Consider the following 17359-nt stretch of genomic DNA (forward strand, 5'->3'; position numbering starts at 1 on the left):
GTCAATATTAACTGATTAATCAAAAAGGTTTTATTATAAATTCTGTTATATGTAAGTGCGCTGTAACTTAAATATACTTTTTTTTAGCAAGAAGACTAAATAGTTGATACGTTACAAAAAAAAGCAACATTATTAAAAAATATCTCAGAACTAATCCTTGAAAAAAAACTGGTTTTTATAACTAGGTTTTGATCTTTTGAGTACTGTTATAATTTTAGTATACTTATTTAACTAAAAAGTTTAAGGCAAAAGTTTTACAAATAGTTTTGCTAGTTTTTAGCATAGATAGTGTTGAATATTTCATTTTTACTCTATATACCGAGTCATACACCAGGAAACAGTTTAAAGTCATGTCCGTGACAAGGACTATAAATTGTTTTAATAGCTGGTTTAAAAATAGTAAACTTTTTATAAAAAAAGAAACTTGAAAAAAAATGTTATTTTTTTATTTATAACATTAGTTTTAAAAAATATCGGACACTAATAATTCTAACTTAAAAAATTCACTAATTTTAAGCACACGCTGTTAGACTGTTTTGTGTCCAAAAAAATTTGAGTTAAACACATGTTTTGAACGTTGATTATACACTTTGTAAAAATAAGAAAAGCACTTTATTGAAGCAATATATGAAAAATATCAAAAGGATCTGAATGTAAATCATAGGCTTAAAATTCACCAACAACTATAATGAGTTCATCTAAAGTAAGTTTGTGATTGGTAATAACTTGTTGAAATTTAAAATAATAGTTAATTACTTTCTTTAAGCAAAGATTGAAAAATGTTAAAAAGAAAGAAAAATACACTAATTAAATAAAGTATTAGTGTCTCCAAGGGTAATTGGTCTCAGGGTCAAAGTAATTGGTCAAAGGGTAAAAGGTCTCCAAGGGTAATAACAGTCCACAAAGGTTTTTTTTATTTGTTTAAAAGATAGTTTTTATTTTTTTTTATTTTTGGATAGTTGAAGTTAGATATTAATGGGGCAGGTAAAATTACATATGATGTAATACACTCACTTTTCCCCAGAAAACATTTACTGTTGCAAGGAGTAGAGTTTGAGACTGATATTTTTTTACCATAAAAAATATATGTAATTTTTGATTTATTATAAAAAAAAACATTTCTAAGGACTTCTAAATGTCCAAAAAGTAAAGTAATTATTTTTTGTAGAATTAAAAAGCTACCATTAAAAAGTAACAAAATATTTTAGTATCTTTTTTATCTATGTCTTCAATTTTCTAATTAAGTTTCTATTCAAATATAATTAAATTAATGAGAAAAGTTTATTAGAAACTTCAGTTTCCCATCAGAAATAATAAGAGTACCATAAAAATATCTAATCTGTAGTAATGGTGTTTCAAATGAAAAGTTTAAACAATTTTTTTTAGTTGCATATATTAGTTAGGTTGAAAAAGGGTGGCCAGTTTACTTAAAAACCTGGAATTTTAAACAATCTGTATTTGTAAAATCAAAATAATGGTTATAAGATAAAAAGCTTTATTACCTTAGTAATTCTGCATATAAATCAAAGTTTTGATTGCCATAAAATGAATTTGAACTATATTTTCAGTAAAATTTTACTTTTTACTAACACATTTACCCTGAACAAATTTTTATACTAAAAATGTATAATAAACTTGTACTTATAAAACTTAAAATCAGAAAACCTGGAAATCATTTCTTTAAAGCTTGTGACCACTCTGCTATAAATATTTGAAGTAAATAATGTTCATCTGAACCCTCCTAACATTGTCACTTCACTAGTAATCTATATAAATTACTACATGTTTTAATTTCTATGATTTAAAGCTATAATAAGTATTTTCAAAGCTTTCCTCTAAAATGAGGTTTATTAAAGCTCAAAGTTTTTAAAAATAGTTTATAGCTTTTAACCAAGGCTGTGTATAGTAGATAGAGCTTCAAAGAATTAAATTTTGTTACCATAGTTAATGTTATTCATTTCACCTTAGATTTGTTATACTGGTTAACGCTGGCTCTTATGTGCTTTTTAGTATAAAATAAAAATAAATATCAATTAATTATTTAAATATAAAAAGCTTATAATGTATGAAAAAATAACCAAAAAGCATTTGATTTCCTTAGATTTTGCTGGACTTTTCAATTACATATATAGTTGTTTATAATTATTTATCTCTAATTTTAACTAATATTAAGTTTTTTAAAAGCATTCAGAAAGTCTATCATATTTTTTCACATTATATTGATCTACTTGAATGCTACTTTTAAAGTCATTTAAAAGTATTTATAGCAATTGCTTTCACATTGTTACTATGCAGCACAGTTTATATATTTTTTATATTTGATTCACAAAAGTTACTTAACATGACATTTTAAGTCATATTAAACAAATATTTGTTTGTTAAGCAACAAGTGTTCAGTCGGCATAGCAACCTATCTAAAATATAAAGTGTTCACACAAACATTTCAAAATCAAACTTAAATTAAAAAAAGTTAACTTAAAACAAATTACAAATCACGTACAATAACTAACAAGCTGCTATTAATTGTAAGTAAATGGTAAATATGAACTCAAGTCAGTTTAGCTTAAATAAGTGGTTCTCAAGCTCTTAAAACTCTGTTCACAGTAAAAAAAATTTTTTGCACAACAGATTAAGTAAATTGTTGCTTGATTGCGTAAGGGGTCCTAATAACTTCTAAAAACTTATCAGTAGAATGTGGTAAGGTTTAATTCCAGTAGTTGACATATATACAAAAATAAAATAAACATGATTTTTAGTAGAAGTATTACTTATAATGGTAAGTTTGTTAAGTCAAACAAATATCTAAAATATACTGATAATACATATAGATAACAAATTAAGATATAATTTATTTTAAATTATAAAATCAGCACCTTCTTGGTAAAAAGATAGAATTTATTTCTAGTTTAACCTATGTTTACAAAGTTTCTCATTTTATTCTTTACTGAATATTTTTTATATGCAATTCAAAATGCCTATAACTACATGTAAATGTTAAATTGATATGAAAATATTATGGCCATGGGGGGTCCGATATTTTTTTTTTTACAAAAATTAACTTTGGCTTATATATAAAAGCTTTAAATACAAACTTCAAGCCTGTTTCTATAGAACTCAAAAATATCATTTAATTTTTGAGATATTTTATTTTTTGTAAGTAGTTTTTGATACAAACGTGTGGACCGCAAATTTTTTGGTATCAATTTTCTCAGAAATTTAAAAATCTATCTCCTTCATTTTTCAAGCAATCTTCTTTAAATTTTCAGTGAAATGTTCCTTATATTAAAAGGATAAAAAAAGTACTTAAGAATTTTAAAAATGTAAAAAAAAAAAAATTATCACTAAATTAAAAAAAAAAGTGTTTTTTTTTTAAATAACATTTTTTTGCTATTGTATAAAGATTAGACTGTGAAAGTTTGAAGATGATTGCTTGAAAAATGTAGGAGGAGATGGATTTCAAATAAAATAGTCTTTTTTTGCTGTTTTAGTTTTCCCTCTCCATAGGAAACCTATTATGCGGCCCGACTTTGACTAGTCATATCTCAAAAAAAAATTTAAATTTTTTAAAACGATAAAAAGCATCTTCAAGCTTATAAAAACTCTTTAAAATAAGATCAACTTGTAAAATACATGGTTACCCCCCTATGGCCTTATCTGTTATAGGAATACTTTTGAAGTCTTGAGATCAAAAACAAAAATAAAGTAGACTGACTCTTGTTGTAAATCTTTAAATTTCTAAGAAAGTTTACATTTGAAAATTGTGATCTAAGCTAAACATATGAAAAACAGTTCACAAATATAAAAAAAACTGAAAATATCTCAAAAATAAAAAAGACTTCTATTATATATAAAGCTTATAAATCAAGTTCTCATAGAGCAAATGATAATTAAAAAAATGCCTTGAGTCCTATTTGGCATAAAGTTAGTATATCTTTTGAAAGCAGTAGAAAATAGCTTAGGCTATTAGTGCATTGCTAAAACTAACTGAATAGTTCAATATAATAGTCTTTTATTTTCATTTTACTTTTTATTTAAAGAATTATTTCTATTATTTTATAATGCTTTAAAAATTTAGGTTTAATTTTAGTAAGTCTATTTTCAATATTGCTATTGCAATTATTTAGTTTAAAAATAGAAAATTTTATACTTTTTTTAGTAACTTTAGTTTAATAAACAACTGAAATTTTAAATTTGCTCTCTAACTTCAAAATACAGACTGTTAATATAAAAAATACTTGTGATACTAATCTTTAAATGTAAAGTTAGTTTAATTTAAGTAAACCAATCTAAGTGTGTTATGCAAATATGATTTTAAAATTATTTCAGACAGCCGAGCTATTTCAAACTGCATCTGAAGCTTTTCAAAAAATGGCAGTTCTGATAATGGAGATACATCCACAAGTTGAAGCACCACCAGGGTATTAATTAAATTTTATTTTCAAGTTAAAGTAAATGCATTTGTTTTCTTAAAACCAAAACATATAATATTAAAGTATTTAAGATAAAATTATAAATTTAAATGCTATTGTATTGTAATTTGAGTCACATGCTAAGTTTATTTTAACTCACTTTACTTGATAACTTAGCACTTTAAAAGAAATCTTCCGTTCAACTTTTAATATTTTTTTTATGCTACATTACATTTCTAACTTTTATTCTTAAAAAAGTTGTTAAGGTTTTAAATTTTAAATAATAATTACCTTATATTTAACACATTTTTATATTTCAAAATTTATATAAAAAAAAATAACAAACTATACAGTATTCTTCTTTTATCACACTGACATATGTTTCTGTGTGTTAAATGAGTCAACACACTTCAACTATGAAAGATTTGACAAAAGAATATTTCAACTGAGTTTAAACAAACGTTGCCAAAAAAACTTGGAAACCTGGAAAAACCTGGAATTTGACAATTTAGGCTAAAAAACCTGAAATTTGGGAAGTTTTGAAAAAAACCCTGGAAAAACCTGGAATTTTCAAACCATTTTTACATGAGAAGTAGTAAACAAACAAGAAAGTTATAATTGTTCCGACAGAATTTTTTTAAATATATCTAGGAACATTTCCTGAAAATTTGAGGTATTTATCTCAAAAAACCAGGGAGAAGATAGATTTTTAGTGAAATAGTATATTTTTGCTGTTTTAGTTTGCGTCTCCCATAAGGAACCTATTGTTGCCTCCGACTTAGACCGGCTATATCTCAAAAATTATTTTGAATTTTTAAAATCTGTAAAAAGCATTTTGTAGCTTAGTAAAAACTATATAAAATAAGATCAAAAACCAAAAAAGGGTGTTTACCCCCCCCCCCCCCCCCCCCATATGCCCTTAACGCCAAATCATGCAAAAATAAGCTTGAAAAAAAGGGACGCTCGAAATTTAATAAAAATATTTCTCTAAACAATATTTATTAGAATAAAATGTAAAAGATTAAGGTTGTTATAGTATTTCTCCTTTAAAAGCTTTAGAAAACTATAGAACTCACTAACTTAGACTTTATTTATCTCTAAAAAGTATCTGATGATGTAGATAAATCTAATACATTATAACTTTATAAATTAGTTTTTGTGAACTTCTAATCAGTTTTTCTACTAAATAATAATATTAATAAATATAATAAATTGAAAAAAAATATTTTAGAACGAAATGGACAGAAGAGGAACTGGAGCAGTTAAGGAATGCTATTACTGTGTTTGGAGATGATATGTCTAAAGTAGCTAGCAAAATAAAAACTAGATCTTTGTGAGTTTTTAGGCATTAATGTTTTTAGGGTTTATTTAATGAATGTAATACTTATTTTTTCAAAGAATGTTTTATCATTTTTAACCTTTACTTTCACACCTTTTCTTAAGACCACTTTTATTGTAGCTTTAACTATCAAATTCTACAAGAATCTTTTTTTTTTAGTACTTGCTTTTAGAATCAGTTTTTAATTATTGTACTATATTTGTATATATTTTAATTGTATTTATTTAGAAATAATGAATGTGTTTTTGATATGCTATATTTCCAAATTATTGTAAAAAGGTTAAAGAATAATGAAAATAAAAATTAAATGATTTTAGAAGTATACATTATATCTCTATATATATATTACTAACAAAACAATGTTTAAAATCGAGAACTTTTAATTGTTTGTTTTAAAACAAGTTACAATATTATAATAATATATTTTATATGTTCAAACTTAAGTTGAAAATTTGAAATGTAAAATTTATTCTTTAAAACATTGTTGCCACAAAACTTGGAATCCTGAAAACACCTAGTTTTTTACATTTTAGGCTAAAAAACCTGAAAATTGAGAAATTTTGAAAGTAAAAACTGTAATTTTGAACAAAATCACAAAAATAACCTAGAAAATTCTGGAATTTTAAACAATTTTTACATGTTAAGTAGTAAGTTAAGATTTGAAACAAAAAGTCTACTATATAGATTAAAATTTTTGTCATCATCAATTTTTTTTAAATTAAAAAACTAATTTAAAGTAGCTTTACAGTATCTTTTCAACGTTGTTATACTACTTAACACGGTTTTTTAACCTTAGACTTAACTTTAAACTAAAAATAGACCCAAAAACGTGTACTTACAAAAATCTGTAAGAAATTCTTAAAACCTGGAAGAAATTTCTCAAAAACAGTGGCAATCCTGATAAAATTTTAGTTGTTTTAAATAAAAAAGTTATTTTTATTTAACAAAAAAATCTACAAATTTATTAGTAAACGTTATATTGTCTAAAGTACTTTCAAAATCTTCTTCAGTAGACAATTAGAACTGATTAATTCAAAATCTTCTTGCATATAAATATTTTTTTTATATGCAAGAAGATTTTGAATTAATCAGTTCTAATTGTCTACTGAAGAAGATTTTGAAAGTACTTTAGACAATATAACGTTTACTAATAAATTTGTAGATTTTTTTGTTAAATAAAAATAACTTTTTTATTTAAAACGATCGATAAAGGCAAAAAAATCACAAAGAACTTCACACAACCAAGGGAAGATTTGAGACACTTAAAACTAAAATATTCTTACTGAAAATTTTAGTTGTAAATAGTTATATATGTTTTTAACAATTAATTTTAGTTTCTACTTGCACAAGTTTTACAAAAAATAATTAATTTATGTTTGACTACATAGATAAAATATTAATAGTTTTTAAGTATGACAATCAAGTACAGGTAATTAAAATAAGACACATTTTTACTCTGTTTTCGTCTTTACTACAGTGTATCATTTGATTGAAGCTAATTTTATTTTGTTTTTAAGCTTGTTTTGTGAGTCTACTCAATAATTTTTTTATGAATCATTTTAAAGCAATTTTATTGAATGCTTCTTACTTTTATTACATAATCGAGTATTATAGTTTTAGTTCTGAATAATACTATACAAAACTTTTATACCACAGTTTTCAAAAAATAAATCAAATTATAAAAACAGGGGTGGGCAGGTAGTTGGTGGTTGCGGGTCTAGTTTCGTAAATAAAAATATTCGTATGCTGCAATCGTAGTTTTAGTTTTTACTGTTTATAACTTACTTGAAACATCTAATGAAAATTTCGAATTAAAAAAAAAAATCAAAGACATTACAAGTTTTGAAATTTTCTACCCGTGGGTTGCAATTTTCGGAGTTTTGGTATAAACTTTGTTGCATATACTAATGCAAATGCTTTCTTAAGTTGGTTGCTCTGCAATCGTTTTTATTAGTGGTAAGATTTAATTGAAGTCATGAATTCAGCAAATAGACAAAACAAAAGCAGTTTAGACAAACTTATATTTAAGTACATTTAGATTGTTTTAAACAACCATTTATTTCAGGAACTAATAAATATACTGCGAATAATGTATTATAAGTTACTTATTATGAAAAACTAAAGTTTCGATATTCGAACAGACAAGCAATAAAAAACAAGCTAAAGAAGGAAGGGGTGGTACCTCAGCGGATAGTGGCTCCGTTCGCGCATCCGGTCAACCCGCAACAAATCCACCGGCTGATGAATCCCGTTTCAAACCACAATAAAGAAATTGAAACTTACCAGAAGCAGCCAAGCGATGACGAAGCGCAGTATGAAGTTATTGACACTGTAAGTTATTTTCAAACTTGTTATATATGAATTGCATGGTCGAAAATCAGATTAGCTAAACTTGAATGGTGTTTTGTCCAAAAAAATCTTTTGTAATTGTGACGATTATTTGTTTAATTAAAAGAAGTAAGATAATTGTTTTGTAATGCATTCCAACCACTATTTAAAAATTGATTTAATACAGTAGTAGAAGAAAATACCATGTATAGCTTTTAATTTTTTTATATCTAATAATATAAGTAAAAAAAACTTGCTTTTAAGTAGGATAAAAGCTTTATATTTCTTATGTATTAAATATCTGCAAATTGTTACAATGTAAGGTATGTATTTTTGTACACTTTATTTATTGGTACTACTCATCATAATCAAATCTTACGTTATTTAATTATTACTATTTTAGTCTACTATATATAAATCAGACAAGACAGTTTCAACAATGTACCCCTATATAAAAAACCACAAAACACTATTTTAACAACAATATTTCAAAAAAAAAAAGTTACCTATAAAAATAACTTGGACTAAATAAAAAATAACAACAATTTAAATTTAAGTGAAAAATATTTAAAGACTCTAGCTTATATGAACTATAAAATGTTTAAAGAACTCTGAAACAATTAAATAATGTTCAAATGATACCTCTTATACTTGAACTATTAGTAGTTATTATATTGCTTGTGTGCCGTGTTTTAGGAATGTATTTCAGCCTAATTTCATAGAAGTTAAAGCTGATATATCTCGGAAGAAAAGTGGATTCCAGGTCATGTAGTAAAGCAGGCATGTCCCGATACGCACGTCTGACAATAATTTTAATTAAAAATTTAATTTATTGACAAAACAAATTTGGCATTTTAAAGTTTTTAAATTTAAAGATATCGCTTAAAACTATCAAAGGCGATAAGTTGCCGACAACATTTAGTTTATGTAGTATTACATAATGAGGTTTAATTTTTTTTATAGAGTGTCAATTTATCAAAATGTATAAGATTTATTTATAATTCAGTTGTAATATAAAGTTAACGCTGTTTTTAAAGAATATTTTAAAAAAGAGCGTTGTATTTATACTTTGTACTTTAGTGAAACTGTAATTAAAAAAAAAAGTTTTAGTGAAACTTAAGTTTTACAAAAAATAAAATGTTTCTGTTCTTTGAAATAAAAAAATGTTTTTATTAAAGTTGAATTTTATAACCAATAGAAATTTCTTATAGTTTTAAATATTTAAATCGTTAAGTAAAACAAAATGTGTTTTTATAAGTTTTTTTAGTAATTTTAAACTTTTTAAATAGAAGAAAAGAGAGAGAGAGATATTTTATAAATTAATATAATAAATTATTTAAATAAATATAAATTAAAAAACTGAAAATTATATGACAAAAAATACAAAAAGAAAACTTTTTTTTTGTTTATTTTTTTATAAAATTTTGTTTCTATGTTTAAAAACAGCACTTTCTAACAGAATTTTCTAAATATGCAAGAAACATTTCCTAAAAGTTTGAGGTAGTTATCTTAAAAACGTAGGAAAAGATAGATTTTTAGTGAAATAGTCTTTTTTTTTTGCGGTTTTTGTTTGCGTCTCCCATAAGAAATCTATTGCTGCCTACGACTTTGACCTGTTATATTTCAAAAAATTACTTTCAAAATCTTTAAATAGCATCTTGTAACTAAGTTAAAACTCTATAAAAAAGATCAAAATGTGAAAAAAGTGATTTACCACCCCTATACCCTTTAAACATTATAACCTTCAATCGTTTTATTTACAGGAAACTGTTTCGATGGATGATTTTAGCCATTTGGAAGCTACAGCCGAGGTGGAAGATGAATCAAACAGTAACCAGACGTTTAACAGCTACATTTCCTCTTCAAATCAATTAGAAACAGACGTCGCCAATCCTAGCCCTATACCACCGCTGGATATCAACTAGCAAACTTTCTTATGCGTTTAAAAGTGGTGCTACGAGTTTACGTTGGTAAATTATCAACCCAACTAAGAAGTAAAAGTTATACGAGAAGCCCCTTGGACACTTAATTTTATTTAAAATGTTGTGTTTTTTGTAAAATTTGTTGTGCGTTATATCATTTAAAACGAATTTTTTAGAAGATGAAGCATAGGGTATACAGTAAATTAGATACTCTTTTTAAATAGCTGAAAAAAAACTTCAATTTTATTGATAAAAATTTTGATAATTCTAATAAACAAGTAGCTGCTATTTTCTATTAAAGTAGTTTTAAACGTATGAAACTTTTTGTAAATTGTGATAACAAATAATTACACAATGCAAGAGTTGCTTCCTTGAGTTTTAAAGCAATTTTTTTATTGAAAAAGTAAATTTAAATGATGTGTACAGTTTAAAGACTGTTCTTATACTTAAATTGTGGTTTTCATCATCTATTTTTGTATTTAATTTTTTATTGTTTGAATTAATAAATAAATTGAGTAGAATTTTTAAAAGTTGTTCTTTAGTTTATGTAGTTAATATTTGTTTTGTTATTTTTCCATTGATTTTAATAAACTGTAGACTTTGATTTGTAAAAAAAAATAAGTGATTACGCTAATTTTAAGACGAAAACGATTGTTCTCATTATTATAAAAACTTTTTTTCTTTGTTTTGAAGTAACTTTAACTTTAAAGGTTAAATTTAATCTTTAGCTAAATGGCTTTAGAAGTTGTTATGGCTCATAATTTTTAAAAGTGATCTGAATTTATTAAAACTAAAGTTGGGTTTTACAATTTATAGGTAAAAGCAATTTATTAAATTAATTAATTTAAGTTTTAACTCCATTATTAAAATTAATTGGTGAGAGGCTTTAGGTTAAAGCTTATGCATAGAGATGCGCAATTAAATGTGAGCGTTGACTATTAAATTGTACTTTTCTTTTAATTAATTATAAGAAACAACAAATACGTCTAATAAATTTTTAGCTTCACTAATTGGACTGGTGTTTTTGAAATTTACAATGATTAAAATCCAGAGTTGCTAGAAGAACTAAAAATTGACCCTGTTAAAGCGATACGTTACTCACTAGTTCTTGGCTTCAAACAGTAATTCCCCTCTGCTCTGTTGGCAAATATAGTTTTTAGTTTCTAAATTTTGAAGACTTCCTAAAAAAACACTGTGTAAACCTTTGCGAAATTCCAGCAACTGATATATACGAACCTGAGAGTACACAAGTGCTGTATTGTTTGGGCACAACTATTTACACGAGAAATAGGCCAACAACTAAAAACATATTTTGGCAAAATACTGAATTTATATGTGCAATATAAATGTAAGTCCAGATAAAAAAAAATACCAACACCTATTTGTTTGTTATCTATAATTTGTATTTTTCTCAATTCATAATTAATTTTACAATTTAACTTATACCATAAATAATGTTAAGTTACAAGCATACTCATTAATCAATATATGTCTAATTTTAAAACGCCAACATTACAAATTAACAGATAATAAACAAACACATAATCCAAAGTCAACAGTTGAAAGATTTCTAACAGACCGAAAATATCGTACATTTTATTTACAAGAACGCTAGATTTACTAGAATTTACGAAATTGTTTCTGAATTTTCTTACTAGTAAGTTTTTTTTTGAATTAAGTTATTCTAAAAACAAAATAAGTACTTGTTAAACATTATTTATACTACTAAATTTTAGCATGGATAAACTAACTTATTTCTCTGATGATTTTATAACTTGTATGTAATTTTCTATTAGATAATATGGTGTTCTTTAACCGTAATCAATAGAAAGGTTTATCATAAAAGACAGTATGAACTTTGTATTTTAGTTACAGTTTGAAATACTTTTTTTTAGGCTATATACTAGTACCATATAAGTACGTTAGGGACATTGGTTAGGTACGAACTCGCGTAAGATATCTCTAAAAAAATGAGATTAAAAATTTTTAAACGAAAGAAAAAATCTCGATCTTAAAACGTAATTATTTTTTCAAACAATCATAATATGTCTATTAATATCACGGTTTCCTAAAACTTTTTTAATAAGGTCCCTTTGAAGAATTAAAAAAAAGTTATGGCCTCCACTAATAAATTTTTCAAAAAACTAACCTAAGACGTTTTTTGCTGTTTATTACCAACTCCAGAATAGCTAGTGTAAGTTTCAAATAATAGCTTAATGCCCCCACCCCTTTGCAGCTTGTGGTCAACTTTGGGAAGCCCTGATTTAGTGTAAGTTTCAAAGTTACCCTTAATACGCCTAAGACCTTTTTTTGTTTTAAGTAATGAACTCTAAATTATCAAGTATAAGTTTAAAGTCACGGCCCACCTTTGGCCTCTTTGCAGCATATTGCCCCAATGGGGCCATCTGACCCATTTTGGAAAATATTGATTTAGTTCATGTTTTTGTTATTAATAAGTAAATAGTATGTATTACATTACACAGTGCAAAAAAAGTAAAGTTAGTATCAAAATTGTGAGGTAAGATTTTCGCGTAGGGTAAGCACTTTTTGCTGGGTTAAAATTGTGTACCTTATCGATATGCCTACTGTATATCTTTGAATAATATCATTTTATTATTTTCAAATTAACTTGAGTAAATTAACTTGTTCATGAACTCTTTCATAAAACAATACTTTACTTAGTTAATCAATGAGGTCTTCAGTAATAAAAGAAGTCTATTTGTGAATTTAATTTAATTTTGACTGAGGATATCATTGACTAAATCAGTAAAAAATTGTTTTTTGTAAGAAATCGTAAATTAAAATTTTTTACTTCAAAATGGGAACTTTGATTTTTGATCTTAAAATAAGCTACAAGTGTAATAACTTTTATGAATACAGTTCTTATTCACTTATCCGGACAGTTTTGGTCAGAAGAAAATTAAAAAAAAATTTAGTATTTATAACAATATTTTTGTATAATATAAATATTCAAGTTTTGATGCTGTGAAAAGTTTTATTTGATTTTATAAGTTCTAAAATTATGCTTCTTGTGATGACCTAATAATACTACAAAATATTACACTTATCTTTGTTCAAAACTAGTTTAGTTATGAAAAACTTAGTTTAGTTTATAAAATAATTTTTTAGCTTATTATCGGTGTCAGCTAGAAACCTTAGTTTCCTGCTCAACAACTATAAAAAAAATATAAAATAAAAGTCTATTCTTTCTTATTTTAGTAAAACTTTCAATAAAACCCAGTTTGTTAAGAGTTATATGTTTCCGTTAAATTAACTTTAAACTTAGTCAAAGTTTTTCGTTTTTCTTTATGTCTGTTTTTTTTTCTTTGTCTAAAAAGTTTTTTTTTATTTAAAGAGATAGGTTTACATTATTTTTTGATTTTGTAGATAAATTTAAATAATTTTCTCTCTTAATTTCTCCAATTACCCACAAACGGTCGCTTCAGTACTTCGTACTTAAGCCCGCTTGGTTAGATCACAACAGCGGTTTCTCGCGACTATTCCTGCCTAATGTGTCCTAATTAGGACGAAACCGGTCGTAGGATTATCTCAGATGCTTTTGTTGTTAATCTTGCGGTAAAGTTCATTGTTTATTATCTTTCTTTAAAACTAATAGTTGGGGTAGGTGGAACTACAAATGATGAGTTTTACTTGCTTTACCCTCAAAAAACGTATATCGTTGCAGAGGGTTAGTAAGTCTTATGTTTTCCTACCTTAGAAAAAAAAATTAACCTATAGATTATCTTTTATTATTTATCATTTTGTTATATATTACTCACAATTACTATGTATTTGTTTTTGTCCATAACACTTTTATTACGCATTGCATTATATGCATCAGTTATATTATTATATGAAAAAATTGATTTATTTGTACTTATCCGGAATTTTGGTTATCCAGACATGTTTTCAGAAAAATCTTTCCCAACATGTCCGGATAAGTGGATAAGCACTGTACTAAAATTAGATTAGAGGTCGACGTATTCTTACATGAGTAACATCATAGTTATTTTAAATTAATAATTTCTACTAACATACAGTTTTTATCCATTATCCTTTGTTAAGTATGTTGTTTGTGCACATTAATGTAGTGCTGAACCAAAGTGTAATTTAGTAAATCATAGCGTTTTATGTTCTATTTTTTTCTTCCTTAAGTATTGACATAAAAAGTTATAATTTGTAAAATTAATTGTTCTTTCAAGTTCAGCTTGTGTTCAACTTTGGGAAGCCCTGACCTAGTGTAAGTTTCAAAGTTACCCTTAATACGCTTAAAACTTTTTTTTTGTTTTAAATCATGAACTCTAAATTATCAAGTATAAGTTTAAAGTTATGGCCACTTTTCTAATCACGGCCCACCTTTTGCCTCTTTGCAGCATATTGCCCCAATGGGGCCATCTGACCAATTTTGGAAAATACTGATTTAGATCATGCTTTTGTTCTAGATAAGTATATAGTATGTATTACCTCACAATTTCGAAACTAACTCTACTTTTTTTGCACTGTGTAATATTTTCGCGTAGAGTAAGCACTTTTTGCTGGGTTAAAAATGCGTACCTTATCGATATGCCTACTGTATATCTTTGAAGAGTATTATTTTATAACTTCTAAACTAACTTGAATAAATTAATTTGTTCATGAACTCTTTCATAAAACAATATTTTACTTAGTTAATCAATGAGGTCTTCAGTAATATAAGAAGTCTGTTTGTGAATTTAATTCAATCTAATTGTGACTAGAGAATTTAATTGTGACTGAGGATCTCATTAATTTAATCAGTAAAACATTGTTTTATGTAAAAAATCGTGAATTAAAAATTTGTATTTACCTTTAAAATGGAAACTTTGATTGTTGCTCTTAAAGTAAGCTTTAAGTGTAATAACTTTTATGAATACTAAAATTAGATTAGAGGTAGACGTATTATTACATGAGTAATATAATAGTTTTGTTTAAATTAATAATTTCCACTAACATACAGTTTTTACCATTATTATTTGTTAAGTATGTTGTTTGTAAGGATGTAATTAATGTAGTGCTGAACCAAAGTGTAATTTATTAAATCATAGCGTTCTATGTCCTACTTTTTTATTCCTTAAGTATTGACATAAAAAATTATAATTTGTAAAGATAATTGTTCTTTCAAGTTCATTAAGTTATGAGCACTAGACTGTACTGCTCGACTATCAGCAACAGTCCTTGTGACAATCTGCTACCTGGTTTCGTCCTTATTTGTACTCATCAGGCAGACATACTCACTATGAACTGGTGCATCAGTCGAAATCAAACGTGTTTAAGTAATTTCAAACTGAAGAGTAATGAAACTAAAATACCTAAACTTAATACAGTATGTTTTAAAACTGAACACAGTCGTATAAATAGTACCTGGAACTTTAAAAAAAAAGTTTTGAACAAACAAGAAAACTTAAAAACAATCGTTTTTATTTCTATATAACGGTATGCCAGTCAATCATTCCTTTTTTAAAGTATACCATTTCTAAATTATCTATCTAATACAACTTTTTTAAAGAGCCTAAAACATTAATTTCTCAACTAACACATAACTAGCTAAAAACAAGGGTTAAATTTTTAAGATATTCTAAAAGGTATTCTAAAATCTTTGCTACTTTGTATAATAATTTATCAACCTCGTTTTATAAAAACGCTCGTGTTAAGTTAAAATTTTGAAATTCTTTGTATTTTCCTATTTAAAGATTTACAAACATTTAAAAGTTTAATTTTCTAACAAGTAGAACTATAACAAGTTTACTTTTTATTTTAACCATTATAATTTTCTTTATAAAAATAAAATTATGTAACTGAATTCGTTTTTTTTTATTTAACGATACTTTTACTTTTAAAACTTATTTACAAACTTTCAAAAAATAACATAAAGTATTTTTAAACTAATTCTCATAAATCTATTTGTTAATAGTTTTTGGATATTCTAAAAAAAACTAGGATTAAGATTAAGTGCACAGATAGTTTGTTTAATGAAAATAAAACATGTTCAATTTAATTTTTAGTTAACAATATTTTTTGTTAGCCTTAACATCTACAAAATAATCTTATGTGCACTGAATTTTATATACAAAGATATTTTTTACATTTTTTCAAAACTTAGGAGCACTAGTTTAACATAGCAAATTTTATAGCAACCAATTCTGAAAAGTTTGATGTTGTAATCGTAATATTCTGTTTTAAACTTATACTTATAAATTTAATTAAAATGAGAAGTGTTCAATGTAAAATAAAAATCTAAGTAGAAACCTATAAAAACTAAAGTATACACTGGCAGTTTATTCACTTTAGGAACTATCAGCTACCTCTTTGACCTAAAAGTTCAGTATAGTATATAAATGTATTATAGCATATTGTAGATACAATTTTTATCAACAATTTTTGAGGAGTTGGAACAAAAATCTTTTAGCTACAAAAATTGAAAAAAAAAAGTTTCTACATTTTTAAATATCACTTGATGTTTTAGCCAAACGAACTAAAACAAAAAGTTATCATAAGTACAATATACTTCCTGTTGTTTTCTATTTCCTTATTAAAAATCTAAATAGGTTTAAAACAACAAACTAATTTAAAAAAATAATTTATATATACATCTAAAGCAATTCAAAAAATAAACAGTATAGTTTATTTAAGAGTAATAGAATCCTCTACAAATCTACTACACTAACACTAATTATAAAACGTTAATATTCTGGTACAAAAAAGAACTTTGACTGTGTTAGCGTTAGCCTACATCAAAACATTTTTAAAATTTAAGAAAACATTGCGGTTGTACTAAAAAAAATAAAAGAGTAATAAAGTTTCATAAAATATATATACAAACATACTTTTATACAGAACATGCATGGTTTTAATTTACTTGTAGTAAAAAGTAAATAAAATTAGTATAAAGTACAGGGTAGTATGTACAAACGCTCACTTTTTTTTCTTTTAAAATAACGTTAAGTAGTTTAGAATCTTAAAAAATATATTTTAGGTTAACAATTATTAGATAAAAGTTTAAATAGATTTATTTTGTTATAAAAAATGATTAATTTCATATTAGTTATTTTTCATTGTATATCTTATAATTATTTAGAAATTTTTTATCAATCTTAACTTTATTGTACCTCCTAATCATAAATTAATTTATAGTAGTGTAACCAAATAAGTATCTGATAAGAAAAAAGTAATTTATGTTATGTTACTTTAAGAATCTGAAAGATAAAAGTAATAACGAATGCTAATCATTTAAATTACTAAATTAAAATCATAGTTTGAATTGTGTACTAAACAACTTGAGCCAAACATAATTTAAAGTTTTTAAAAAATCAGTAAATCATGATTTAAAAATTAAACGTGTCTAA

The 17359-nt window shown here is 25.0% G+C and overlaps 1 protein-coding gene across 1 annotated transcript; it reads left to right on the forward strand.

Moving 5' to 3' along the window:
* The first annotated feature begins 645 nt into the window (after positions 1 to 645).
* Positions 646 to 10505, forward strand: LOC145838576 (uncharacterized). Its single transcript, XM_082946191.1, has 5 exons — positions 646 to 703; positions 4327 to 4418; positions 5641 to 5742; positions 7890 to 8079; positions 9840 to 10505. The coding sequence occupies exons 1-5, from the start codon at positions 689 to 691 to the stop codon at positions 9999 to 10001; spliced, it is 561 nt and encodes a 186-aa protein (XP_082802317.1). The 5' UTR covers positions 646 to 688; the 3' UTR covers positions 10002 to 10505.
* Positions 10506 to 17359: the final 6854 nt, after the last annotated feature.

Source organism: Thalia democratica, chromosome 6, assembly GCF_965202585.1.
Source record: "Thalia democratica chromosome 6, ktThaDemo2.hap1.1, whole genome shotgun sequence".
Classification (NCBI taxonomy): Eukaryota; Metazoa; Chordata; class Thaliacea; order Salpida; family Salpidae; genus Thalia; species Thalia democratica.